The sequence below is a fragment of the Halichoerus grypus genome, chromosome 9 (genome assembly GCF_964656455.1).
Source record: "Halichoerus grypus chromosome 9, mHalGry1.hap1.1, whole genome shotgun sequence".
Classification (NCBI taxonomy): domain Eukaryota; kingdom Metazoa; phylum Chordata; class Mammalia; order Carnivora; family Phocidae; genus Halichoerus; species Halichoerus grypus.
The window spans coordinates 114,185,850-114,213,509 of record NC_135720.1 but is presented as its reverse complement, the minus strand read 5'-3'; the positions used below and the strand labels follow the sequence as shown (position 1 = coordinate 114,213,509).

Below are 27,660 nucleotides of genomic sequence, written 5' to 3'. Positions count from 1 at the left end.
CCACTCCCACCCCCACCTCACTGCAAACAGCAGTGGCTTCCTAGGGCGCCATGGTCTTGGGGCTCTGGCCTCCCATCCTCACCCCCTAGGCCCTGGGCCCAAGCTCCCCAGCTGCCTAAGGCTTCAGTGTCCTCTCAGTAAAAAGCGATCATAATCCTGCCCCACAGAGGCTTAAATGAGATGAGGTACGGAAAACACTTGGCACCGAGTAGGTGACTGATCCACATTATTATTGTGCTAAGTGATCAGAATGGGGGGGATTCTGAGGTCAGCAACAGAGGTCCCTGGGCCAGAGCAGGCCAGGAAGGCTTTCTGGAAGAGGAGGTGCTACCCGAGCCTGGGTCCAGGCTAGCAATCATAATGAAGAATAAGGGCTGCTAAGGTCTAGTGAGCACCTGCTCTATGCTAGGCATCGTTCTAAGCCCTTTATGCACATTAACTCATTGAATTCCCAACAGGGTGCCATGAGGTGAGTGATTATGCCGCCATCAGAGATGAAACTGAGGCACAGTAAAGCCCAGTGACGTCCCAGAACCATGAAGTGCTGACCCTGAACCCCAGCACTCCAGCTCCCAGCCTGTGTGCCACTCTATGCCTGAGGGAGTCTAAGAGCAGGATTGGGGCGGGGGGGGGGGGACAGGAAAGCAGGGAGGGGAGAGGAGGAGGGGACAGGAGGGGGCTGGAGGATGCAAAGTGGAGGTAGGGAGAGGAAGGGCAGAATGCTAGAGAAGCCGGGCTTCTCCTCCTGAGGCCGCAGTCCCTGCCCCCATCACAGCCTATAACCTCCTCCCTGGAGACCAGGACAAAGAAATCAACCCCCTACCCCCACCACATACACCCACTGCCTCCCTGCTAGGGGGCCAGCACCACACCTTGCAGAGGAGACTCCCCAGCGGGAAGCAGGAGTGGCGGCACCCCAGCCTAGCCCCATGGGCCACAGCCAGAACCTTCCATGTCCACTGTGTGGGGGCCAGGCTGGGCTGGGTCAGTGCCAGGCCCTGCTCCCCTGGGAACTCCAGAGGTCACTACGTCCATCCCTCTGCTTGCATACCTCAGACGCAGACACAGGGTATGTATATACAGGGAAACACACCGCGGTGCCTGGGGTCTCTCCACCATCTAATCCCCTCACACCGGCAAGAACATTTGCTGCCCCACATGACCAGCCTGTCCAGCTGTCACCCCTCGAATGGCTGCGTCAGGTGGCCAGGGCCCCACCCCATTCTCAGCCTATCTCAGGGTGGATACTCAGCACTTGCTGAGTGGATGACAGAAATCATGGCTCTCGGTGCTAGAAATCGCAGGACCAAAGGGGTCATCTGCGGCAATTCTGTCATTTTACAGATGAGCCAACTGCCTGTCCGGAGCTCCCACAGAGCCGGGGGCATATTTCATATGCCTGCCTCAGCCACCGAGGGTAGAACCTGACCCCAGGTACCCCAACCTCGGGGTCAGAGATCAAGAGTCACCACTGCTCAGATTGGACAGTTTGGGGCACATGCCCCATTGGCCCTGGGACACCGCTCAGTCCAGACAGGCCCACAGCTCCTACAGTGTGGCCTCGGGGCTGGAGGCAGGGCGGGCTTGGGAGCTGTCTCCCTGGCTCTCTCCTGGTCAGCAAAGGTCCTCACTATCCGCCGTCACTGCCCTGCATTTGCAGGGGCCTGGACTCGAAGTCCAGACTGTCTGGGCTGGAACCCCAGCTCCACCAACCCCTTCATCTGGGTGACCTTGGACCTGTCACTTCATCTCTCAGGCTTCAGTTCCCTCAACTACAAAATGAGGATAATGATGGTACTTGCCTCACGGGCTCAGGATAGGGTCCCTAACGAGGATTAGTGGGTTAATAGTCACAAGACCTGAAGAGACGCATGGTGCTTTGCCAAGTGCCACAGAGGTGGGTCAAACACCTGACAGCAAGACAGGTGTAAGTCCGGCCCTGCCTCGGAGCTCCTGGGCCAGCAGAGCCTTGCTAATAAAACAACACCATTTCTAGGCCAAGGCACAAACAGACGGGAATAAACATGAAAGGCAAATTCTCCAGCTTCACCAGCCTGCCCTCTTGTCCGAGCTCCTGATAACAAGGTTCTGAGACCCAGGAGAGAAGCCCAGGGACAACCCTGTCCCCAAAGGGAGGGCAACAGAGGGGGCTGGGGCAGGTTGCAGGCTGCAGCCCCAGCCCTGGACCCCACCCAGCCCCCCAGTCCTGCTCCCCTCAGCCTGAAGAACGGAAAACATAAAATACCGCTCAACAACCCCGCACTGCCATTCAGAGACTGAATTATTAACCAGGACGGAGGGGAGGCTAAGGCCACTGCAGAGAGCAGGCAGCTCCCTCCCAAAGCCAAGGACACACTGGGCTGAGGCATCTGGCTGCACGTCCCCACCTGAGCTGCCCTCAGCCTCTCCTCTCTCCTCCCCCAGGGGTCCGTCCTCAGTGGGTCCAGCTAAAGTATCCATTCCCGGGCCACTCAGGTCCAGGACCAAGTGGGGTCACGAGCCACCTGCCCCAAGGCCAGAGTGAGGACAAGCCTCACCAGGAGAATCCACATCTGCCCGGGGAAGCTCCCACGAGAGGGGCTCTGGGGTCCTGTGGGCAGTCAGCGGCCCATCAGCGCTGCCCCTCCAGAATCTCTACCCCAGAGCTGTCACAGTGCCAGCCATGGACGTCTAGAGACTTCTCGACACACCTTCACATCCTTGACTTTTGTCTCAAGTCCAGCCCCAATTACAGATGAGAAAATGTGCAGAGGGGTGACCTGCAAAGGACCTTTATTTACAAGGGGACACCAGGCCTCAAGCATGCCCTCTACACACAGATACCCAAGCCCCAAGGGCCCTTCCCTGAGCCCCTCAGGAGGCAACAATGACAGGGCCCAAGTGGTTCACATGGTGTGGGCGGGGTGGGGAGGACGGAGCAGGAGTCATAAATACAAGTTAAACAAGGACAAGCTGCTCCGTCCTGAATGTTTGAAGCTGTGCCCATAACCAGCATGGCTCTCCACGCACCTCCTGACTCCTCAGCTAATAACCCCACAGCATGACTGGTGCTCACCAAGAGCCTTCACATGCCTGGCATTTCTCCTCTCCGAGGCTCTGGGAGGTAGGCTGAACTGGCCCCCCTCACAGAGGAGGTAACTGAGGTTTGCAAGTGGTCAAGTGATGTACCCAGAATTTCCCAGGAATCCTGTCACCTAGCACCTGCTCATACATACCTGGGGATGGGACTGGCTGGTAAGTGGCAGAGCTGGGATTTGAACCTGGATCTCTCTGGCTCCGTAAGAGTTTCCACCACCCCATACCATCCCTCCCCCTCTTCTTCCCCCGTCCAGCCCCTGGTCTGCCTCCTGCCCCTTCTCTGGGGCCCAGGCCTAATTGGGAGTTAGGGATCGCTGCTGCAGGTCCAAAGCAGGTGGTGGTCATGGAGAGAAGGGGGGAGGGGGTCAGAAAATCCCCTCGTGGGTGGGCAGGACCCCCAGGCCCAGGTAGTTCTGGGAGGAAGCAGGACACACATTTCTGAGCACTACTGGAGGAGATAAATCCCAGACACATGGCGGTGATGACAGCAGCAACAGTTTAAAGATGTCCTAATTGTGTCCCGGGGTACAGCGAGCCAGAGGTGTGTTTGGCTATGCCACGGGTGACAGCCAGCCGGGGAAACCATCGGAAAGGATTTTCTCCGTCAAAACCCCGCAGCTATGGTTACTACGGTGACTGCAGCCTTTGTCTGCAGGTTGTAAATTGTAATTGAAATGAGTTTTCAAGGTTGAAATAATCAGAGTTCCTCCTTGTCTCCCCCATCACCTCGCCACAACTCACCCTGCCCAACTGCAACCCTCCTGCGCGTTACGCTTGCACGCGCGCGCGAGCACAGTTCTCAAAGAGGCTCCCTCGCATAAAGGAGACAAAAATCAATGATGTACACACGCGTGTATTTCCACAGTTACACATCCAGGGTGGCTACACACAACCCTGAGGGCACTGAGATGCACATCTGCACACACACCCGTGTCCAAATGCGTATAAACACAGGTAACATAGACACGGCTACTCAACCAGCATCCGAGCATCCGGTCCTCCAGATTCACCCACTGTCGGGCTGAGAGGCCCACGGGTGTTTTCTCTGGGAGGTGACACCTGGAAGCATCCTTGGGGCTCGGAACCTGGGCTGGGGAAGGGAGGCAGGATACCAGGCGTGGGGCTCGATTCTGCTGGGGCCTTCCAGGAGACGACGTGGAGGACGCCTCAGGGCTGCCCATCTGAGGAGACAAACACTTGGGCTCCCGCCAATCTTAGGCCAAGGCCTGCTCCCAGGGGCAGTAAGTCCATTGGCAAAGACGGGGCTGGTGAGCACTGAGGGGACCAGGGGGCACCGGCGCGTCTATATTCACAGGCGGACGTCCACACGTGCAATCCAGCACAGGTGCGTGGACACACCACACCCATCTGCGTGCAGAGCCTGCATTTACGTACAAATACGCAAACGTACACACCAGTTTTCATCCCTTGGGCAAACTTCCAGGAAGTAGGATAAGAGACCCCCCTAGGGGCTACAGTCTGGCAAACACAGCTGGGCCTCTCTCCTGGCTCTGCCAGGGATCGGCTAGATGGCCCAGGTCAAGCAAAACGTCCATTCCTCAGATGTAAATTCAGGGTAATGATACTGACCTTGCGGAGTCTCTGGGAGGATTAAGGAGGAATGGGCAGATAACACACTGCATCATACCTTATACGCAGCATCGCTTCATAAACCTGTTTCCTCTCCTCGCGGGCACTCCTCCACTGTGGAAGATCCCACATCCCTCCCCCTCCATCCTGCCTACAGCCTGGTGCATGCGGGCTCTCCTCCCCTCAAGAAGAGATGAGTACAGGGTACCTACCCCACGCAGACAGGGGCCCAGGTCTGCCTGCCTGCCGATATACAGATGGGGGGACAAAGCTGCCACACTGTGCTTCCAGGCCATCCCCCCTCTTTCCTGACTCACCTGTGGTTGAGCCATTCTCCTCGTCACCTCCCTGAAACACGCAGGTTTTTCTGAGGGTCCCGTGAGTCCTGCTCCTGAGGCTGGGCTCCACACTCCCCAGTCCTGCCCGTCACGCCCCAAAATCACATGGCAGGCTCTCCCTTTCCTAGGGTCACACTCTTGTTCTTCACCCTCACACCATGGTCTCTGCGGGGCCCTCCCCTCCATCAAGACACCTGCTTTCCAGTCTGAGGCAGCTCCAACTCTGTCTGGCCCCCTCTATCTGTTTTCCCAAACTCCCAACCCCAGCCTCAGCTCTCCACCCACTCGTGTCCCAGGGAAGTCGGGGCCAGCTCAGGTGTCTCTGCGGATGACCGGTTAGGGCAGATGGAGGATCACCACCTGAGCGGGGAGGAGGGACGGTGACTCGCCCGGCGGGGGTGGGCTCCTGACTCTCTCAGGGGTTCGCTCTGGCTCTGTGGCAGTACAGCCCATGGCTCCTCAACCTTGAACCAGCTTCAGACCCCTTTTGAAGGACAACAGTTCAGACCCTCAAGAATATGACCTCATATTCTCGAGGACATCGGAAGTTGAAGTCCCCACTATGACCCTGACTTCCGATGGCAAATGCTCACAGCAGCAGAGAAGTTTGTGTCTCTGAAATTGGTAGAGATCACTTCTGGATGGCCACTGAACGAAAATGATTCAAGAATCATCCTGGAACTCCTGGGTCCCTGACAGTCTGACTTCCAGAGCGTGTCCCCAGATGTCCACAGACCCCAGTTTGAGAATCAGGACATGGGTGTCACGTCTCGATGGGAGCAGCCTACCACCCTCCCCCATTGGGTCTCTTGCAGTCCTGGTGAGTTGCTTGGCATCTCTGAGCTTTGGCCCCCTTGTCTGTGAAATGAGGCCGGCCCCCAGGACCACTAGACACGAGACCACTAGACAAGAAGCCACGCTTGCCACCTGCACAGACCAGCTCCCAGGCAAGGCTGTTCTCTGCATCGGGCTGATTCTGAGGCCTGCGCCCAGGAGCCTGGGCTTAGCTCTCCCAGACAGGGTAGGACGGGGCCCCGGGGCTGGGGGGGGAAGGGGACTAGAATCACAGTTGTCCCACAGGGACATCCTCTCGTGCCCCATCACCCAGCCGTGTTCCTTCCCCTTCCAGCAGCACCTGACCTTCCCTCCAGTGGATCTTTCCCCTCAACATGGAAATATGCCTTCACTTCCCCCATTTAAGCAAACAAAAACCCTCTCTTGATGCCCCCTGCCCCCAGCTAGCATCATGCCTTCTCTTTCTCTGTGCACAATGGAACTTCTCGAAATCATTGTCCCTACTCACCTGTCATCAATTTCTCCCTTGTTTTCCTGACCAACTCCAATCTGGGTTTTGCACCTATTTCTCCAAGGAGTCCCACGCTGCCAAATCCCCTCACCCATTCTTCCTCCCATCTCACTTGCTCTCTCTGCACCACCCCCCACCCCGCAGCATGACAGCAGGTGATGGGGCTGAGCTTTGTTTTCCCTCCGGCCTCCCTGATGGCTCCCCTCCCCAACCCCCTTGACCTCCCAGTGTCCAGAGCTCAGTGCCAGGACCCTAAACCATATTCCCTCCCTTGGTGTCTCCAGCCAGCCCCATCCATATGCCAGCAACTCCCCAAATCCAAGGCCAGCCAGGTGTCCCCCCTAATGCCTGCCACCCCCACACCGGACAGACATCTCATGCCTAAACCAAGCTCCTGACTCTCCTCCCCAGCCCGACCTTCCTCCCCCCGTCTCCTGCACAGCCAAGAATCATGCGGCCATCCTTGATTTATCATCTCCTTTCTCTCACCTCTGATCCTTCAGCAAACTCTATGGCCACTCTGCAAAACTGGCAAAGAGTCTGACCCCTCCTCACCTCCAAGGCCACCACCTGCTCCAGACCCCGTCACCTCCCACCCGGACTACAGCACAGGCCTCCAAACCGGGCTCCCACTCTGCCCACACCCCTACCTCCTCTCTCCAGGCCACGGACAGAGTGAGCCTCTTAGAACAGAAATCGGATCACGTCAATCCTCTTTCAAACCCTGCAATGGCTCTGTCTCATTCGGCAGAAAAGACTAAATCCCTACAAATTGCCTACCAGGCCCCCCCAGGATGGACTGGCCCACCCCGCCTCTCTGACCTCATCTCCTTCCTGTTACCCACTCTGCTTCAAGCACACGGGCCTCCTCACTGCTCCCCTGACCTGCCAGGCACGCTTTGCGTAGGCCGTGCCCTCTGCCTGGCATGCTCGTTCCCAGGCCTCCACATGCCGGGCTCTCTCACTAGCTTCGGGTCTTTGCTCCAGCATCACCTACTCCATGAGAACTTCTGACCTCCCTATTCAAAAGTGCAACTTCCCGGGGCTCCCAGAACTCTCAATTTCCTTCCAAGGGGCTCCTTGGGGTCTATTCTCTCTGGCCTCATGGTGGGGCCCTCCCTGGAGACCCGAGGCACTGACTGCCAGAGCTACCCCACCACCCACCCCCTTGTCTGGAGAGCTGAATTGTCTCCCAGGGGCAGTGGGAGCTCCCCTCACAGAGCCCAGGAATCAGCCTCTTAGTGAAACCCGCTGGAACAAGGGAGAAGCAGCACGGAGGGGACGGGCCCAGGATCCCTCCGGCCGCCATGTGACTGATGGCTTGAACAAAGGTGAGTTCCTCTAACGGGCGGCACAGCCTGGCACCCACCAGAGATAACAGGCAATTTCAAATGTTGGTCCCCCTGCCTTTCCCCAGGAAGGAAGCTTTCTCAGGTCCCTTTGGGAATGTGTAGATTGGCAGATCCTTCAAAGCCAGGCTGGAATAGCCAGGACGGCCCTGGGGCTAAGATTATCAGCTGCTCTGAGGCAGGACATTTCTGGAGCCAGACTGCCCAGGTTCAAATCCCAGCTCTGTTACTTATGATCTTGTGACCTTGGGCAAGTCTTCAGCCCCTCTGTACCTCAGTTTCCCCATCTGTAAAATAGGTTGCTGTGAAGGTTAAATGCCAAACACTAGAACAGGGCTTGACAACCAATAAATCCAATATAACTATTAGCTGTTATTATTACTGGTGGTGGTATCGTGGCTGCTAGCGCGGGCAGGTGACAGGAGTCTCCCACACATCCCCAGCTGCCATGCAGCCCCCCTCCCTGTCAGAGCGCCCAGCCGCTGGGAAGAGCAGGCAGTAAATTTCTCCTGTTTCCTCATAAACCGGGCCTTCCTCCGCTCAGCCATCACCTGGCTGGCTGTTCTGTCAGAAAGACGGATGCCGCATCTGCCTTGCTTACGGCTTTAATTCCCAAACCCTCTCCGCGTGCTCCCTGGGAGACAGAGACGGAGGCAGGTGCTGCCCTCCCCTGGGCCTTGACAGCTGCAAAGACCACCCCCCACTCAGTGACCCCTCCCTGGCTCAGGTGTGGGGCGGTCCCTGGGCAATCTGCAGGTGCTTCCTGCAGATCACCTCCAACCCCTTCTCTGGGAAAAGGTGAGCAAGGTAGCTCTGCTGGGGGTGGGGCTCTGGGGGATAGGCGTGGGTAATACGATTCCCATTTTACAGATGAGGAAACTGAGGCCTCGAGAGGTATGATGCCATGCTGAGGTCACACAGGTCTGCCGGACCCTCCTGGCTGTATGGTTGAGAAAGAACGTGTGATACCCTCTCCCTCTTACCACTTGGAGACACACCAGCCCAATCTCCAACCACCGGCCTCTGTGGCTCTTCTGAGACTTCCTCGGGTCGCCAGCCCTTGGCAGGCAGGCTGGAGGTGCGGAGGACTTAGCGCCCTCCAGGAGCAGCCTGTGGGACTGAAACAGGCAGAGGCCAACCACGGAGTCTGTTGGCGTCAAGGGGACCGGAGTGGGCCAGTGCAAGGCCCCCAGGGCAGAGAGGCAGGCATCCTGGAAGAAGTGAGTGGGAAGCCAGGCTCTGGAGACAGAGCAGGGCTCAGAGGAGAACACAGAGTGTGCCTGGGTTGGCTGGGGGCAAGAGAGAGGGGGGCTGGAGGAGGGGGAGGGCAGGAAACCTGAGAGACTGGGCAGGGCACCAGCTCTAGAGCCAGGCTGCCTGGGTAGAAAGCCAGTTCTGCCAATTCTCTAGGCTGTGATGTTCTCAAATGGCCTCAGTAGCCTCTTCTGTAGAATGGGTGCTGCACCTGCGACAGCCTATACCAACTGCCCTCCCTCACCTGGGATCCTACAGCTGACACATAGCACTGGTCCCAACAGACTTGGAAATCCCATCGCTCCCACTCCCTTTCCATATCAACAACCATTTTACCAGCACCGATCATGCATGCCATCTTTCAGCCAGCCTCTTCATACCTTCATCTCCAGTCCTCGAGACAACCCACTGACATGGGCGGTGACTTTCCTGTCTTCTCTGAGACTCAGAGAGGTTAAATGACCCGTCCAAGGTCACACAGCAGGGAGGACACAGAGTCAGATCCAGACCAGGGGCGAGTCCTTCCCCTGCCCCCTACCAGGTGCCCAGTGCAGAGCCAGCCCTCCGTGGGCATCACCCCAGCCCTCCTGGCCTAAGACATTCTCCCAAAGGAGCGGCTCAGCTCAAACCCGGGCAAGGCCATGGGAAGCTAGAGCTGCCTCGCCCTCACCCAGGGTGGTCTTCAGGTCCCACAAACATTCCCAGCAGGAGCCCTGCTCCTCACGTTACCCCGAGATGGACGGGCTCGCTGCGCCTGACGTGGGGTCACACCACGACCCTTACCACCCCTGCTGGGGCTTCAGATGCAGCTGTAAGGTGCTGTCCTTTCACCCCTCCCTGTGATGCATATCCCTCCTCATTCCAGTTTCTGCTGCTTTGCTTACGCCTTCCCTCCTGCCTGGGGTGCATGCTATCCTCCCTCCCATCACTGCCTCTCCCTCCCACCCAGAGGCTCCCATACTTTGCTGCACAGTAGAACCCCCTGGGGCACTTTGAAAAAAATCCCGATGCCCAGGTTGCACCCAGGACCAATTCACTGACAAGGTCTGGGGGTCAGGCATCAGTAGCTTTAAAAAAATCCCCAGGACATTCACAGCGAACCAGGCTTGGGGACTTCCCAGCCCTAAATACACATAAAATCATCCAGGGAGTTTTCACAAAATCTATAGCCCAGAACCCACCCCTGAGGTTCTGACTGAACGAGTCTGGGGGTGAGGGCTACTGTAGTTTTCAAAGCTGCCCAGTGATTCCAATGCACCGCCAGGCCTGAGAGGCCCCATTCTCCAGTTCACAAAGTACCTCCATACTTTCTCATTTCCATCCCAAGACACCCTCTGGGCTGGCTCACCATCAATCCCATTCCTCAGATAAGAAAGCAAAGGGGGGCGCCTGGGTGGCTCAGTCATTAAGCGTCTGCCTTCGGCTCAGGTCATGATTTCAGGTCCTGGGATCGAGCCCCGCATCGGGCTCCCTGCTCCGCGGGAAGCCTGCTTCTCCCTCTCCCACTCCCCTGCTTGTGTTCCCTCTCTCGCTGTGTCTCTCTCTCTCTGTCAAATAAATAAATAAAATCTTTAAAAAAAAAAAAAAAGAAAGAAAGCAAAGGCCCAGAGAGGTCACAGAGTTTGCCTTAGGCTCGCAGTGAAGCTCTACGCTCTTCTGAATTGTGCTCTCGCCCTCCTTCCTCTGCCGGCTCTGAGAGCCCAAACATCCTCCCTTAGGGCTGCGGAGAGGTGCCCCTCTCCCCAGTTCACCAGCCAGGTGGGAGACATTTGCGAATCCTGACCTGCGGACTGGGAGTCTGGGTAGAGCCTACAGGGGCTGACCAAGGCCCTCCCCACTCCTGCCCCTCCCAGACCAAGAAGTCACTCCAGAAAGCCCCTCGCCCTTGGCAGGCGGGATACGGGAGACCCCAGTTACCCATCCTGACCCCAGTTCCAGTGTCCCCCATCCCCATCTTCAAGCCAGGTCTGGTGACCTATAATCAGGGTGACTATACAATTTTCTACCCCATTTAGGCACTTTTTAAGAATAAAAGGGATGTTTTTAGGGGCACCTGGGTGGCGCCAATGGTTAAGCATCCAACTCTTGGTTTTGGCGCAGGTCATGATCTCAGGGTCAGGAGATCGAGCCTCGCATCAGGCACCATCTCAGCATGGAATCCGCTTGAGACTCTTACTCCCTCTCCCTCTGTCCCTCCTGCTTGTGCTCTCTCTCTCTCTAGAATAAATAAATTCATCTTTAAAAAATAGTAATAAATGGGATTTTTCTAAAATTCGGCCAGGAGAAAAGGAGTCACCAAGCTGTACGGTCACCCTACCCACGAACGCTCAGTCTCCCGTGCTGTCACGTTTGCACTTCTTAAACCTCCGCTGTGATTACTGCCTGATGAAGGCATTTACTGTGCAGCCTTCGGCAAGCAGCTTGGCCTCTCTGACTCTCCATATCCTCCTCTATAATATGGGGATCACAAAAGCCCCTAGAGCTGTTGTAAGAGCGAAATGAGATAATGCCTTTAAAGCATCTGGAACGCAGTAGATGCACAACAAGCAGTGGTATTTATGGTTATTGGCTCACCCAGAAACATAAGCCCCTACGTCAGACAAACGCACACATACCCCTTCTCTCTTAGACATACTGACTTATGTACACACAGTCACACACACCCATGTGTGCACACACACTACCACATACAACCCACATGTGAGCATGCCTGCTGGGCCCCAGGGATGAAGAGGGGAGGGGGGATACCCACGGTCCTAAATGGCCAATATTTCTGATTCCCAGAAGGCCCTGGCCACCAGAGGGCAGCATCCTCCCCACATGCCCACCAACCTCATCCAGCTTCCTCCTCCCCTGGCCCTGGGGGGATCTCCCCACTGCCTAAGATTCCATGCAGCATGTCCCTGCACCCAGGCCAGTGGCCCCTTGCTCATCTGGCCCTCTGCCCAAGCTACACCGATCAGTCCAGGAGGATACAAGAGGGAGTTCACCATCCTCCCACAGGTACCACTCATGTTGAAGACACCCAGAGCTCCCTCAAAGTCACTGAGGCAAGGTTCTGCTGCAGAGCTGCCCAGACCAAGAGTACTGAGAGACCCACATCTGAATGTGTCCAAATGTGGACACACCATGATAGCTACCCTAGGGGACTTAGAGCCTAGAGCTCAGACCCACCTGGGTTCAAATCGGGCTCCACCATTTTCCATCTATGGGAACTCAGGTCCCTTTACCTACCTGAGCCTCTGTTTTCCAATTTGTAGAATGGATCCATTGTCCCATCCTCCTGTGGCCCATTCCCTATCCTTTTCAGGACTCTGCTCAAATGTTACCTTTACAGGAAAGCCATCTTTTTGTTTTAGTTGTTTCTACTGCACATTTTCTTTCTGACATATTCTATATAGTTCACTTATTTATCTTGTTTAAACGTTTTCCTATTAGGATAAAAATTCCAAGAGATTTTTGACTCTTTCGTTGAGTGCTATATCCACAGTGCTTAGAACAGGGCCAGGCACACCCTGGGAGTCAAACCGGTGTTTGTTGAACGACCGAGGGAACCGTGAGGGGGTTAGAGATGGTTTCTGCAGAATGCTCAGACCAGTGAGCATCTGGACTCCCACACGGGGCAGCTAGGGTCAGTTCTGTGGGCTCATCCTAGGGACATTCAGATGAACCCCGAGGTGGCCGCAAGCCGGACAGAACTGCTTTCCCGCCAGCAGCATCATGGATGGCTGAGAGCACGCGGTTTCTTGGATTCTAAGCCCTCCCACCCCGGAGGCCTCCGATCCGAAAGGCCCCGCCCCCCACTCCCTCAGACCCCGCCCCTTGGGTCCCCCAGCACCGCCCCCAGGCGCCAGCCCCTCTCCCCGCCCCCGCTCCGGTGGTAGGCCCACCCCCGACCCAGGGCCCACCCTGGCCCCGCCCCGCGCGTGCTCACTGGTGCACTTCTTGACGTGGCTGCCCTTCTTGAGCGCGTGGCGGCTCAGCTTGCAATGGAAGTTGTCCTCCCAGAACTCGGCAAACCAGATGTTGCGCCGGTTGTTGTCCAGCGTGCGGCTGGAGAAGTAGCGGTCGAAGCCTGCCAGGGAACCAGGACGTCAGGGCCTCGCGCCCCGCCTTCCCCACCTGCCCCCAGCCCTCCCCGCTTCCACTCCCCCCAACCCCAGGTTTAGAGATGGCCCAGGCAGAGGGAGAGAGGAAGGGAAGAGCACAGCCTCTGATCCAGGGCCCCGCCAGAAAAAACAAAATGTGGAGCGTTTCATTTCATTCAAAATGAAAAGAGCTGTATTAAGTCCCAGGGGAAGCATGTGTAGAATGCACATTGCTTCTGCTGCCTTTATGGAAGAGAAGTGTGCGGTGAGGATGCTTCATGCTTGGCCTTTTAACCACCAAAATGCTAATATCGGGCCTCTTTGAGAAGGAGCCACCTGGGGGTCCTGAGATTAGAGCAGAGAGGCTGATGGGGGTGGTGACCAAGGCTGGGAGCACCTGCGCTCTCTGGTTGGGAAGAGGAGACCAAACAAGAGAGGGTAGGGGATGACCCAGGTCACACAGCAAGACCAGGAAGGGCCTGGATCTTCTGTCTTCGAGTCCAGAACTTCTCCATCGATGACAGACACGGCTTCCTCCTCCAGATGTTCCAAAGGGGACTCACCGCCTCTGCTCTAAGCCCAGAAAACCTCACCCCAAGGCGGGCAGGCTGGCGAGTGAAAAGTGCCTGCTCTCTCCCACCCAGTGCCCCTTCTACATCCATGACCGTTCCCAGGAACATGCATCATTGACCGAGCTGCTGGGGATGGGCCGGAAGGCCTGAAAGTTCAGTAGGGTCCACACTAGGGCAGGGTTCAAGTGGGGGCTCTGTGACTGTGGGAGCTGTAGGAGAATGCTGACATTGGTGAGGGACTGGGCGAGGGCAGGCTTTCCCAGCCTTGGCGTTTCTGATGCTTAGGGCTGGATCATTATGTGTTGTGGGGGGCAGGATGTCGAGCAGCATCACTCCCTCGTTGTGACAACCAAAAATGTCTCCAGACTTTGTCATATGTCCCTTGGGGGTCACATCGCCCCCTGGATGAGAACCACTGCTCAAAGTCTTCTCTAGTATCGCAGAGAGAAAAGGGACTTGTCAGACAAGTATGCCACTTAATAGCCACTATATGTCGCTCCATCTCTCTGAGCCTTAATGTATTCATTTACTAAATGTGGAAAAAAGTGTCTTATGGGGTCACTGGAAAGACTAAACGAGATGTCTCCCAGTAGCCACAGTCACTACTGTTTTGTGTTTATTATGGCTCGAGGCTGAGAAGGGTAACATGGGAACTTCTGCGGCCTCTACCTCCGGGTAAAGGGAGTACGCTGCCTGTGACCTTGAGCAAGGGCCTCCCGTGCTCAGGCCTTGGTCTCTCAGAAAGTTTGGTAGAGACGGATGTCTGCAGGCCTTCCCAGCAACATCAATGCTGGCCTCTATTTAACGAAGCAGGAGCAGGGGAGAAGGCCCTGGGAGCCTGTCTCCCCTGTGGTGAGGACAGGGAGGTCCCTGCCAAATTGGGCCACTAATGGGAACTTCACACCCCACTCACAGCGAGGTTCCGGCCAGAGCAGACCAGTCCTACCCAGGGTGACTGTGGGTTCTGCCCCAAGAGGAAGGGATGCCAGACAGGATAGACCCAACCCCGACACCACCGAGGGCCTGCCAGACCCGGGCAGGGCCTGCAGGGAGAACCTGGCACATCACCTACTTCTTGTCTCCTGCTGGCAGCTCCCAGGCCCTTCTGACAGAGGACATGCCCCAGGCAGGGCGAGGGCCTTGGCTCTCGGTCCCAGATGGGAGAAGGGATGGAAGGGTGTGGAGATGAAGGAAAAGTCCTTGATAAATAAGCTTCCTGTATGTGCCACACACCTCCCACACCTGAAAATATCTGAGAAGGGAGAAGAAAGCTCCTGAATCCGGATTTGAATCCTGCTGGGTCGAGTGTAACTGGTAAGGCCACCCAGCCTCGAGCATCAGCACAGAGAGGGTGTGGGCCAAGGAAGAGGAAAGACAGGATGCAGGAAGATGAGGAGTGGGCGAGGAATGGAGTAGGGGGACAGTAAGAAGGAACAGCTGGGGAACACACGGACAGTGGGGGCAGGCGGGGGGGGCGCAGTCCGGGGCTGCCGGGCTTACCTCGTACAGACATTCTCTTGGGGAGGATAGTGACAGCACCCTCGGCCACTTCCTCCAGGTCCAGCACGGGTGCGCTCTTGGAGCCCCAGCTGTCCGAGCCCATCCAGAAGAAGTGGCCAGTCTGGTTGGCCTTCCGCGCGGCCTCTAGCACACGCCTGTGGGAACACACACCAGCCCAGCCCAGCCGTGTCTGCCCCTGCCACTGCCCCGCCCTGGCCACCCCTGTTTGCGGGGGCCCTTGGCTGAACCCCCCCAGGCACACAAATGTCCCCCGAATAGCCAATGCCTGTTCCCCCAGGCCCATGGTTCCTCCGGCCCCTGGCCCACACTTTTCTCTAGGCCCAGGGTGCTCCCCCACACCCACTCCTGCCCCTAGGGCCACATCTGTCCTCGTAAGACCATACCTGTTTCCCTAGGTGCGTGCGCACCCCGGATCTGACTCAGGCCCCCAGCACTACACCTACTCAGTCTGTGTCCTCAGGTTCATGCCACCCTGGCCCTAATCCCACAGCCACATCTGGTCTCCTTCTCACATTTATATGTGTGCACGCACACACGCGCGCACACACACACACACATACCTGTCTACACGGTTACCCCTCCGCTCTCGCTGCTCCCCTCCCAGCAGAGCCCTCTCCACCCCATCTCTTTCTGGGCCAAAAGCCTAGGGCCTCTGAAGAGCTGCTTCCCACACCCTCCTGGATGGATGAAAGGGTGCGAGGCAGGTGCTCACCCCCTCCACAGTCCTACTGTGACAGCAGTTGTCATCAAATCAGGGACCCGAGAGCCCAGCACAGAGCGGCGCCCACAGGAGGCACTCAGGGAGGAGAAAACCAGCGAGGACTGGGCAGAATTCCCCCAACCCGGCTCCTCCCATGGGGGGGTGGGGGAAGGGGAGACTGGAACACAGAGGAGGCGAGCACCTTGCTCAGGATCACACAGCAGGCAAGAGGCTGTGCTACTAGAAACTGGGACACAGCCACCAGGGCTCAGGAGCGGCTGCTGAGCCGGGGCAGGGGCGGGACAGCCTGGGGCTGTCAGGGAGAAACAGGTTTCCAGGCCCCAGAGCCCACACCTTCCCTCCTCCAGTAGCTCCTGACTCTTGATGATCCCAGACCCCTCAAATCTATTGCAGCTCCCCGCCCAGGGCACAAAAATCGGGGCGGGGGGGGGGCTGTTCCCAGAAGCCACACCCACAGCCCTATAAATACCCACTTGCATCTGGCCAGCCAGAGCTGACCAGAGCTCCCAGGCCTCCCTCCCTGCAAAGTCACCTGGGTTTATTTTTACTTCTGTTTGCTTCTGAAAATGCACTGGATTTCCAGAAACGCCTCTGCCCCCCCCCCCACTTCCTGCTGCCAGTTCCCTCTGGAGTCAGTCCCTCCCCTAGGTGCCTCTTGTCTAGGACATGAGGCCCAGTGCCTTCATCCTCCCCTCCCAGCACATGGGTCCATCTGAGCTAAGCAGCAGGCCTAGAGCGGGGCGCACCTCTGGGTGGGGGGTGGGATTTGAGTGCCGGGCTTTGGGGGTGGGGTGGGGACAGGAGTGCAGGGACTGGTGATTTAAGTGAGGGAAAGGACTTCTGAAGGGGCCCTCCTGCTCCAGGAGCTGGCAGACCTTTGGGCAACAGGAATGTCCTGAGGCAGAATGTAGGGGGCCTGTAAACCTTGAGGGGGTCAGGAGCAGCCCCTGGGCTCAGTAGCCTCTGACTCCCCCTTCCCAGCCTTTCGCTGCCTGAGACACCGTCCTTAGAGCTGGTCTTGTTGGCTTTTGTGGCCTTAATGATCTTCCAGAACTTCCCACTCCATCCCTGCAGGGACCTGGCAATGTCTCCAGGGGGAGATAAGTTTTGCTGCAACTCAGGTCCAGGATGGGGTCTTTACCAAGTGGGGAAAGTGCTGGAAAGAATGGGACTCGGATGGACACTGGTTAGCAACAGGGAGGGAGACACATGGGGGCAGGGGCAGACAGGCAGCTTTGGCTGGGCTGGAGGGCAGGGGAGGCCGGGGGCACAGCAGGCTTGACACCTCAGGCCAGCCAGCTGAGGGAGGAGGTCTGGGGAGGACCATATCTACTGTCTTATCCTTCTCTGCAAGTGCAGGGGTTGTGTCTCTGACGCCGCTCACACTGGGGCTCCCTGAGGGCAGGGCTGTGTCTCCCCTCAGACTAGGGCTCCCTGAGGGCAGGGCTGTGTCTCCCCCAACTCAGACTGGGGCTCCCTGAGGGCAGGGCTGTGTCTCCCCTCAGACTGGAGCTCCCTGAGGGCAGGACTGTATCTCCCCCCTCAGACTGGGGCTCCCTGAGGCAGGGCTGTGTCTCCCCCCTCAGACTGGGGCTCCCTGAGGGCAGAGCTGTGTCTCCCCCTCAGACTGAGGCTCCCTGAGGGCAGGGCTGTGTCTACCCCTCAGACTGGGGCTCCCTGAGGGCAGGGCTGTGTCTCCCCCAACTCAGACTGGGGCTTCCTGAGGGCAGGGCTGTGTCTCCCCTCAGACTGGGGCTCCCTGAGGGCAGGGCTGTGTCTCCCCCTCAGACTGGGGCTCCCTGAGGCAGGGCTGTGTCTCCCCCCTCAGACTGGGGCTCCCTGAGGGCAGGGCTATGTCTCCCCCTCAGACTGGGGCTCCCTGAGGGCAGAGCTGTGTCTCCCCCTCAGACTGAGGCTCCCTGAGGGCAGGGCTGTGTCTACCCCTCAGACTGGGGCTCCCTGAGGGCAGGGCTGTGTCTCCCCTCAGACTGGGGCTCCCTGAGGGCAGGGCTGTGTCTCCCCTCAGACTGGGGCTCCCTGAGGGCAAGGCTGTGTCTCCCCCTCAGACTGGGGCTCCCTGAGGGCAGAGCTGTGTCTCCCCCTCAGACTGGGGCTCCCTGAGGGCAGGGCTGTGTCTACCCCTCAGACTGAGGCTCCCTGAGGCAGGACTGTGTCTCCCCTCAGACTAGGGCTCCCTGAGCTCAGAGCTTGTGTCTCTCCCCGCCGAACAGGACAATGGCGGACGCCTGGCCCATCTTGGCTCTGACATCAGTCTGAGAGGTAGTAGCAGGGGAAGAGGCAGGAGGAAGGAAAGTGGGTTAAGATGGGTGCTTTTCAGTGCACCCGAGCTTCTGACTCAGGGCCAGAAGCAGACGTGCAGAGAGCTGGGCTGGCCCAGCATTTGCACCGCATGGTCCTGGCACCCAAAAGTCCACCTGTTTCCTCTGCACATGCAGAGACTGAGGCCCAGGGAGGGGACGACACTGCCCACCGTGAGTGTGTACCCAAGCCGGGACTGGACCCACAGCCCAGGCCTCTTCCCACTACTCCAAGCTTTGCCAAAGAGGGGAGCCAGGGGCTGACAGGGGCTCTGCATGCCCTGGGCACCTGCTGCATGCCGGACTCGGCTGGAAGCCCTTTATGCACATTCCTGCATTCAGTTCTCAAATAACACTATCAGGCAGGCATCCTTAGGTGCCCCCACCTTTTTTTAAAGCACAAAAGAGGCACAGAGAGGTTGAGAAACTTGCCTCAGGTCACACAGCTAGGAGGAGGGAGAGCAGGATTAGAACCTAGGTGCTTTGGCTGAAAGCCCAGGGCCTTAGCCCCACTGTTAAAGTACCTGCTTACCATCCCCAGTTGGTAGAATGGATGCAGGAAATGAGGAGGCGGGGGAAGGGGTGCCCATTAGCAGCAGCCTGTGCCCCAACCTGAGGGGTCTCCCACCCCACCTGTCTGGATCCTACAGTGGGGTCGGGCTTGTCTAGGAAGGTCTCCAGCAGGACCCATAGCTCTCCCCATGACCGGCTCCCAATCCCCTCCCAGCTGCGGCCTGATCTCACCTGATGTCATCCTCATTGGCAAAGATGATGACCGCCCTGGCGTTTGAGGTCTCCAGGAGGCGCCGGATGATCTTGTCAAACTCCCCCGGCTTAGGTTCCCGCGGTATCTTCACCGACTGAGCGATGCACACGCCCCCTGTGGGAAGGGGCGCCAGTCAGCCCCGGGGGAAGCTGGGCAGCGCCAGTCTCTCCCTGTCTCACCCCACGCCCCCCAACACACACTCCCTCCAGGAGACGGAGGCCAGGGGCTGCCCACGGCCCCCCACCCAGACTCCTAGCTCCCACGTCCTGATCTCCAGGCCCAGGCTGGAGAACAGCCACGGTACAACTCAGGATTCCACCACTCACCAGCTGGATGACCCTGGGCATGTCACTTCAGTTCTCTGTGCCTCAGTACCCCCCTATATAAAACAGAGGCTTCCAGCAAGAGGCAATACAGCATCCTGTTTAGGAGCTAGACGGCCCGCGTTTAAATCTCAGCTCTGCTACTTACTGCTGTGTGACCTCAGGGTGGTTACTGAGCCTCTCTGTGCCTCAAATACATCATCTATAAAGTGAAGATAATACTACTTACTTCACAGGGTCGTTACAAAGCTAAGCGAGTTAGTGCACATAAATACAAGAATATCTGGCACACAGGGAGTACTTAGTAAATGATGGTTATTTTCATTGAAACCACCTCATAAGGTTTTTTTGGAGGAGTAAATCTGAGAAGAGAGCAAGTTGCCCACCCTGGGCTATCAGCACACCATGCACCCACATCCACACACACCTCCCAGGGCTCTTGTCCCCGGATCACGTGCTCAGCAACAGGCCCCTTGACAAGAGCACTGCGCACAGCTGCTGACTCACACCCGTCCATCTCAGGCCCATCGCTCCAGGTCGTCCTAGGCTCTCCTTTCCAAGGTCTTCAGTAGGTGGGGCTCCCCAGCTCCCACAGCGTGCCTTGACGCCTCTACCCCCAGTCCCAGTTCAAGAGCCCCCAGGAAAACCATTCTAACGGAGTGCTCCAGGTGGGGTGACCAGAGGAGTTCTGAAGGGGTCGGGGGGTCTTTGGGAGCCCTCCCGTCTCTCCTCCTCTGGCCCACTGCCACCTAGGTGGCTCCTGGAGGAGGGGCCCGGGGCCAGGGCCTGACTATCTCTTGAGCTCATTCCCCTACAAGAAGCCCAGCCCCCAGGCCATTGGAAGCATCCAGAACTCAGAGTCAATATCTCGAGGGCCAGATTCACACCCAGGCTGTGGGGCTCACAGAAACCCTGGGAGCACCTTAGACTTCACCCAGCCAGTTCCTAGCCTTAGGCATGCATCCAGTGCGGGCGGGGGACAGGTGTCCTCCGTGCACTGAAATCCCAGCTGACCTCCTGGTACAAAAGCACTTGAGGAGTACTGTTGCTGTTATCAACAGCCCTGGACAGACGAGGACCCTAGAGAGGAGAAGTAGCTTGCCCAAAGCCACACAGTCCCCTGCCCCTACTGCAATACAGAGCAGGGAGCCTCCCTGGATTAAGAACCCCAGCGCCCCAGGTGGCAGAGTCAGGGCTCAGCTGATAGAAAAGCATGGGGGATTATTCTTAATGAAGCCGATCCTTTATCTAAGACTGTCAGTCTCCTCCGGGTCCTACTCAAAGGTCTCAGCCCAGCTCCACCCCAAACACGATCCCTCGGGGACCCAGCAATGCCTCAAACCATCTACCTCGGTTGGGTACCTGGCTGCTACCTGTGGGCCTCCAAATGGTCTCTTGGCGCATGCTGGGGCCACCTGACGCTCCTGCACAGACTCCATGCCCCTCTGTGGGAGGCCCACCCACCGGCCTCACCAGGAGAAATGCCAACACCCAGCCCCACTCAAGAAGGAGCCTCTACCTTTGGGCAGGGAGGTGGCAACCAGGGAAGGCTGCCCAAAGGCGGTGACCCTGAGCTGAGTCTGAGGGAGGAGGCATACACAGCCAGATAGGGGGCATTCTGGGGAGAAACAAGGTACACCCGCTAGAAGGGGGATTGTTCTATGCCGGGCACCTGCCAGGCCTGGGGCCAAATGACACACACGCACTCACATCCCTGTCCCCAAGAAGTGGACCCTCTGGTTCTCCACGGCTGGCAAAGCAGCCATGGTCCTCTGCCCCCGCCCCTGACTAGAACCCACCTCCCTTACTTTCTGCCTCTTGCAGGCTGGCCAAGCTCCTTGGCTCTCTCCTAAGGCACCAAAGAAGTCCCAAGCACTAGAGAAGACCAGGGCCACCAGAAGATCCCAGGGAAGGGAGAGAAGGAGGCAGGGTCCTTGGGCAGGACTGGTCTCTCCAGACGCGGGTCCCACAGAGAGAGCCAAGGGGAGCCCTTCTGTTGCCCACAGCGCTGGCCTTGCCCTAATGGCGGCTGGGCAGACGCTCAGCTTCTGGCTAAACCCTCCATATGGTTCCTTTCCAGTTAGAAAGTGGGCCAATTGTGACATTTCCCCCCCATCTGGAGAGACAGATGGACAAGGGGAAGCGGCTGGACGGGGGGTGGGGGGGGGTGAGGATGAGCCACCTGGCTCCAGGAGGGAAGAGGGGGGCCAGGGGCAGAAGGGAGGGAAGCAGGGAATGGGAGTTAATTGTCCTCCAACGGGAAGAAACTTGCAGATCAGGTTTTATTTCTGGGCCATGCCCCCCTAGGAGGATCCGCGGGGGTGGTCCCGGCCCCCCAGCCCCACTGACAGCCCCGGGCATATCTTGCACATTTCTTTTCTCTGGGGAGAAGAAGAATTAAATGACCACAGCTCCGTCAGCTAGAATGTGAGTGAGCCTCGAGGTACCTGAGACAGGAGTACCGTCTGAGCAGGGTACTCTTACAACCACAAGAGGAGGAGGCGACTGGAGGGGAGTTTGGGGGGTTCGGCAGAGCTCGAAAACACCAGGGAACGGTTTAAGAAGCATCTACTGCGTGTTGAATATAACTCTGCAAATCTTACATGGATTCATTCAACTGGGGTGTCATCGGCACATCTCCAAGTTCTAGACGAAGAAACTGAGGCACAGAGAGGTTAAGGGGCTTCCCAAGGTCACGCAGATAGCCAGGGGTAGGGTGGGGGTTTAAACACAGGCCGTCTGTCTCCCACAGCCACCCCCTCAGCCAGTCCATTGTGCCATGGCTCAGGCCACGTGGGGAAGGGGTTGGGGGACAAGGTCAAGGAAACACCTGCGGCCTGTAGACATGGGCACGTCTGGGCACACGGCCTGCTCTGGAGGAAGTGCCCACTGCTGTCACTGCCCTGAGGTGAGAAGCCAAGTACCCACAGGATCCCGGTGCACTGTGGCCCAAATGTCAGCCTGGCTGCTCAGGGACCCCAGAATAGGGATTAAGCGGCTGGTTCACCAGGGCCTCTGCTGGTGTAACACGAGCTCCCAGTAGCGAGTAGCACAGCCTCTACCTTAGCTGCCCTCCCGGCCCCCGCTGCAGCCAGAGAGAACCGGAACAGCCCCTGAGGGCCCAGCATTTACTGAAGCAGCCCCTGCAAGCCTGGCAGGGAGTCCTCACACCTCCCAGGGCAGGGGCTAATAGTCCCATCTTACAGATGAGGGCTGAGGCTCAGACGTGCTGGGTAGCCCCCCGGAGGTCACACAGCCCGTAGTGGGACTGCAATCGGGGTCTGTGTCCAGACCCTCTCTCAGGCAGAGAAAGAAAAGGCCTGGGTCACTGGGTCTCTGCGGACGCCTACTTCCTGCAGCCCCCAATCACACGCCAAGCCCGCCAGCCCTCTTGCCCGCCGTCCCAGCCGCTGCAGACCCATCGCCATCACCGTGGGGGCTGTGGCTAATACCGCCTGGGATGCCTTTTGCAAACCTCTCTAGCAGGGAGGGCGCCCTTCTCTGCACCCCTACTTCTTTCCCCCTGTGCCCTCTCACTTTGGATAAAATACGGACAGTAAACAGAATTGAATTAAACCTAAGGAACAAGGAACAAGCCTACTCCCTATCTCCCCTCAGAAGCTAGAACCTTCTACCTCTCTCAGACTCCAGGCACAGGATCATAAGAAGGCAAGGGGCATGGAGGAGTCTGGGGGTCCCCTGGAGCCCCCCTTAGCAAGCCCCTCACTCCACACCCCAACCTCCCAGCCCCCCAGTGAGCACCCAGCTGCCAGCTGCAAGCTCTGCTGTCCACCAGGTCAGTGCGTCCACTCGCAGGGCCATGGGCACGAAGCCACAGCCACGTGCCAAGCACATCTGAGCACATGGACGCGTAGGGACCTCAGAGATCTCCGGGCCCACGCTGGGCAAGGAGCGAGGAGAAGGAGGCCGGACAGGAGCCGCCCTTTGCCCAGGGGCACGCGGCAGCTGGGGCAGAGCCCACCTCCAGCTGAGGCTCTCGCCCCGGCACCAGGGGGTTTCAAATCGGGGCCAGCCCTCTGTGGCTTCTGGCCTGTGTTGTCACAGCGCCAACTGAACAAGCAGTGAACTCACCTCCCTGGGCCCCACCTCCAACGCCCTCCCTCCCCCAGCCCTGCAGTGAGGGCCCAGCCCGCCCTCTCTCCACACCTTCCCCTCCCACTGGTCAAAACGGACGAGGATGATCCCAACCCTCAAGGCCCTGCCGCTGCTCCCAGAAAGCTGGACAATTCAGTGGGGGAGGGTCCACCGAACCCTTTGGAGACCACGTGGCGACATGTAGTAAAGTGGAGTGTGGAGGCACGGCCCCTGTGGGGGCGCAGAACCCGCACGCGGGCCCCAGGAGCCCCACGCAGGCGGGCGCCGCAGCACTGTTTGAAACAGCAAACACACGGAAATGACCTAAATATTTTACAACAGAAGAACGGATAAACTGTGGTGTTTGTACAATGGAAAGAAAACAGCTCTCATGTTTTGGCACAATAAAAATCCTGAGAACCGGAAGTTGATCAAAAAGGCAAATCGCAAAGTGATCTGTCCTGTTTATGAGAAACTTAAAGACCACATGTAATAAGCCTTAGCATATACGGAGATACACATCCATATGAGCAAAAGCCGTGTGAAGGCAGGAGCTCCTGTCCGTTGTACTTGTTGCAACCTCCCCAGTGCCTAGAACAGTGCTGGGCACATAGTAGGTGCTCAATAAACGCATGCTGAATGACTAAGCAAGAGCAAGAAGGGAACCCACCACCTTCAGGGTCGTGGTCACCTCAAGGGAGGGAAGCAAAATAATGAGACCGAGAAGGTCTCCACAGGGCAAGGGGGACGGGGGGGGGGGGGGGGAGTTGGCTTCTAGACAATCCGCACTTTCTTTCTTTAAATAATAGTCAGAAGCAAATATGGCAAAATGTCAATGCTTAGTGAACGTGGACCCCAGAACCCAAACCAGACAAAAATCCTGTCACACACAAGCCGCAATGACGGTGTTCTAGGCCTCACGCGGGCTGCCTGATGGAGAACACAGGGACACAGCCCAGCCTCCATTTTTCGTCTGTGAAATGGAGCCCCTCAGCCACTCCCAGCCCAGTGGCATCCACAGTGCGCTGGAGGGGAGGAGAGTGGGGTGCCCGCCAGCCTTCTGGCTCCTGAAATCCTATCTTCCCCTCCAGGCACCTGCCCTGACTTGAATGTGGCATAGAGACCCCACTAGCAAAACTCGATCCTGGTTTCCTGTTGTATTCTGTGGTCTCTGAGCCCTTTCCATTTGCGGTCCGATGACCCTTCCGGGTGTTCTTCAGGTCCAGCCGATGTACCTGTGTCAGCGCCTGCCCCCCACTGCACTCCCCAAGGGCAAGGCCGGGTCTGTGCATTGGTGCGTTCATTCATTCAGGCATTCATTCATGCGTTCCCACTCGAGAAGTGCCCTGCTCGGTTCCTGGCACAATCAGATGCTGAGAAATGATAGCAAGGAAGATCCCTCCCTTGGAGCTCACGGTCTAGTTGGGAAAAGCAAGACCAGAAACGAGAGCGATCGGCCGGAGGAGGAGTGCAAGGGGACGGCCCTCCTGGCCGGCAGGAGCACACAGTGGCAGGGGACGGCCCCCTGGGTGCGGGGCCCACTGCCTGCTTCTCCACCCTTCACCACGCTTTGGCCAACACGCCCCGCCTACGTGCTCCCACTGCTTTCCCTTCATGCAGTCAACAAATGTTTACTGAGCTCGTTAGGTGCCTGGTAAGTTCCAGATGCTAGGACGCAGCCGGGAGGAAGCCAGAGCCCCTACCCTCAGACAGCCTACTCGCAGTGGCAGAAAACCTCTTGGAGGCAGAGGAGGAAACCAGCAGGGTGAAGTGAGGGCGGGAGGTGGGGGTGGCATCCCCTCGGCCCACTCTGGTGTGTCCTAGAGGACACGGGGCTCAGGCCAGGCCGTGCAGCTCAGGAGGCAGAGGCCGCTTTGGACTCTGCTCTGACTTTTCCCTAGGAGCTGCTGCCTTGCCTGCGAGCCAGGAATTGAAGACACTTTGGACCTGTAAATCCCACCCTCAAGTGAGAGCTCGCTGCTGAAATGACCTCGTTTTTCTGTCCGCCGCTGCCCGGGATTGTGTGCGCCTGGCTCCCTCCATCAGCACGGACGATCCGGGGAGCTTGTCTGAGGACGGGGACGGGCAGAAACCAGCAGGGCAGGAACGAAGGGGCGCTGCGTTGAGGGACACCCAGGGGGAGTCAGTCAGCCAAACTTCCCACCTGGAGGGGTCTCCCTAATGCCCCAGGGGCCTCGGGTTTGCACACACTGTACCTGCGCCCAGCCTCCTCCTCTCCACGCTTCCCTGCCCCCCACCAGATGGCTCTCCCCACTCCACCTGTCTAAATACGCCTTCCCCACCATCCTGCCATCCCCCCAAGCAATCCCCAGATCCCCTGCCTTCACAGCACCCCCCTTGTGGGCCGTGCCCACCCTGGCAGCCAGGGCAGGCAGAGAGAAAAGGCCTCCCACCAGAGCAGCCTGCTTTCAGCCAAGCCCACCCCCACGGTGGGGGCAGTCAGGGACCTGGGCTCTCTGGTTCCTCCCCAGGGGTCTCACCCTCCCGGCTTGGACATCTGTCTCCTCATCCTATTCTCATTCACTCACCAGGAGACCTACCCTTGCCAGGCCCTGAGGAAGGAGCTAAGCGGCTAGCACGCAGGCAGTGGGGTGGGCCCCATGGGGCAGAGTGGCCAGGACAGGGCGCTGCACCCATGGCTCCCCAGGGGGACGCCACAGCCACCCGGTCTCTCTCTAGCACCCAGGGCCCCGGGATCACACTCTACAACCTGGGTGCTGGGCTCCAGACCAGGGAGGAGAAATTTCCCCGCGGCTGAAGCGTGCAGGTGGCCCAGGAAGGCCTGTCCCCTCACAGGGCAGGCAAGCAGCCTCAGGAGGCCAGCACAGATGTGGGCTCCTCTCCGCTTTCTCTTTCTCTTTTCCTTGCTTTTTCTTTTGTTTGTCCTTTTAAATTTAAAAAGGGAGAAAAACAATGAAAAGACAAATCCTGGGGAATCAAGTGGAAAAATCTACATTATGGCAAAATGTGAAGGCAGCAAATTACAACATAGAGAGAAAGGTGGGGGGAGTTAGACAACCCAAGGGGGGCCCCCAGGCTCCCACAGGTTCCCAGCAGAGAGGGGGGGTGGGGGGAAGGCTGGGAGTTACCCTGGACCGTATGGCCACACACATGCACGAGCGCGCGCACACACACACGCACACACAGACACACGCATGGCCCTGCCCTTCTTTCCTTCTGCTCCAAAAGCCAGGCCCTCTTCCCAAATCCGCTCTCAGGAAAGGGAGCTACTCAGAGGGGTCAGTGACTAATCCAGTGCTACTTTTGTTTTCAGGCAGCAGACCTTTGGCCTGAGGGGTTTTGAGGTCGGGAAGAGCCCAGGCTCTGAGAGAATGCCCCTGACCCGCGGCAGTTGCAGGCCAAGTAAGGCTGTGGGAGACAGTGAGGATGGGCCCAGACTCCAACCAGCTCTGGTTCCAGCTGGGTCTGGGGCTCCACAGGGGGCTCAAGGCCTCTGGGGTGGCGGGGCACGGGGGAGGGCAGGGGGCAGCTCAGGCCTGGTGCATGGCCACCGTCCCTTTCTGCTCTTGCTCCCGGACCTACTCCCCACTATCTAGTGTCCACTCCAGCCTCCATCTGACACACAGCTCCCTGCCTACAACCCTCTGTGTCTCTGTGTGTGTGTGTGTGTGTGTGTGTGTGTGTGTGTGTGTGTGAGAGAGAGAGAGAGACAGACAGACAGACAGACAGAGACAGAGAGGGAGACAGAGACAGGGACTCGAGGTCTACAACATCCAGGCTTACCCGGCTCCCTATGAGAACCTGCCATCCGACCACTTCCGCCGCCTCCACGGGCCTTTGCAGAGGCTGCTCCCCCAGCCGGGAGGGCCCCCACCTGGCGCTGCAGTGACCCTCTGCAGCCTTCCCTCACTGGGCCTTGGTTATCTCCTTAGTGTCTGCAACTCCGCTCAGAGCCTCAAGGGGCCCAGCAATCATGCCACACCTGCTCGAGAGACGGGCACTGATTCATCCTTGCTGCATGAATGAGCCACTGAGTACCCGACTGACGGGGGTGGAAGGGGCCAGAGCTGCTAGCACTGGTGTTGGGGCAGAGACTCTGTGGGAATCCAAGGTGGACACCTGCACCTGCTCAAACCCTTGTACCTCCTCTGGGAGCTCCCTTAGCCCTGCAACCCACCGTGACCTCCGCTCTGAGCCACCGCCTGGTCACACCGAGTGCCCAGACATCTGTATGCAAAGGCACGGGTACGCACTTTGCGCCTGGCACCTACTTCATGCCAGGCTCTGGGCTACAAAGATAATCCATTCACAGCATCTGCCCTTGCAGGACGCACTCGTGAACTCCATGCACACGCAGGG

General features: G+C 58.1%; 1 protein-coding gene across 3 annotated transcripts in view; it reads right to left on the bottom strand.

Annotated features, from left to right (window-relative positions):
* Positions 1-27,660, bottom strand: part of GRM4 (glutamate metabotropic receptor 4) — a 117,931-nt gene that overhangs the window by 18,888 nt on the left and 71,383 nt on the right. For all 3 annotated transcript variants that reach the window (XM_036115776.2, XM_036115775.2, XM_036115773.2), the window contains exons 4-6: positions 18,880-19,015; positions 15,076-15,230; positions 12,850-12,990 (exon numbers count right to left, since the gene is read on the bottom strand). In XM_036115776.2, coding sequence (XP_035971669.2) covers positions 12,850-12,990; positions 15,076-15,230; positions 18,880-19,015 — 432 coding nt within the window. The remainder of the gene's footprint in view (positions 1-12,849; positions 12,991-15,075; positions 15,231-18,879; positions 19,016-27,660) is intronic.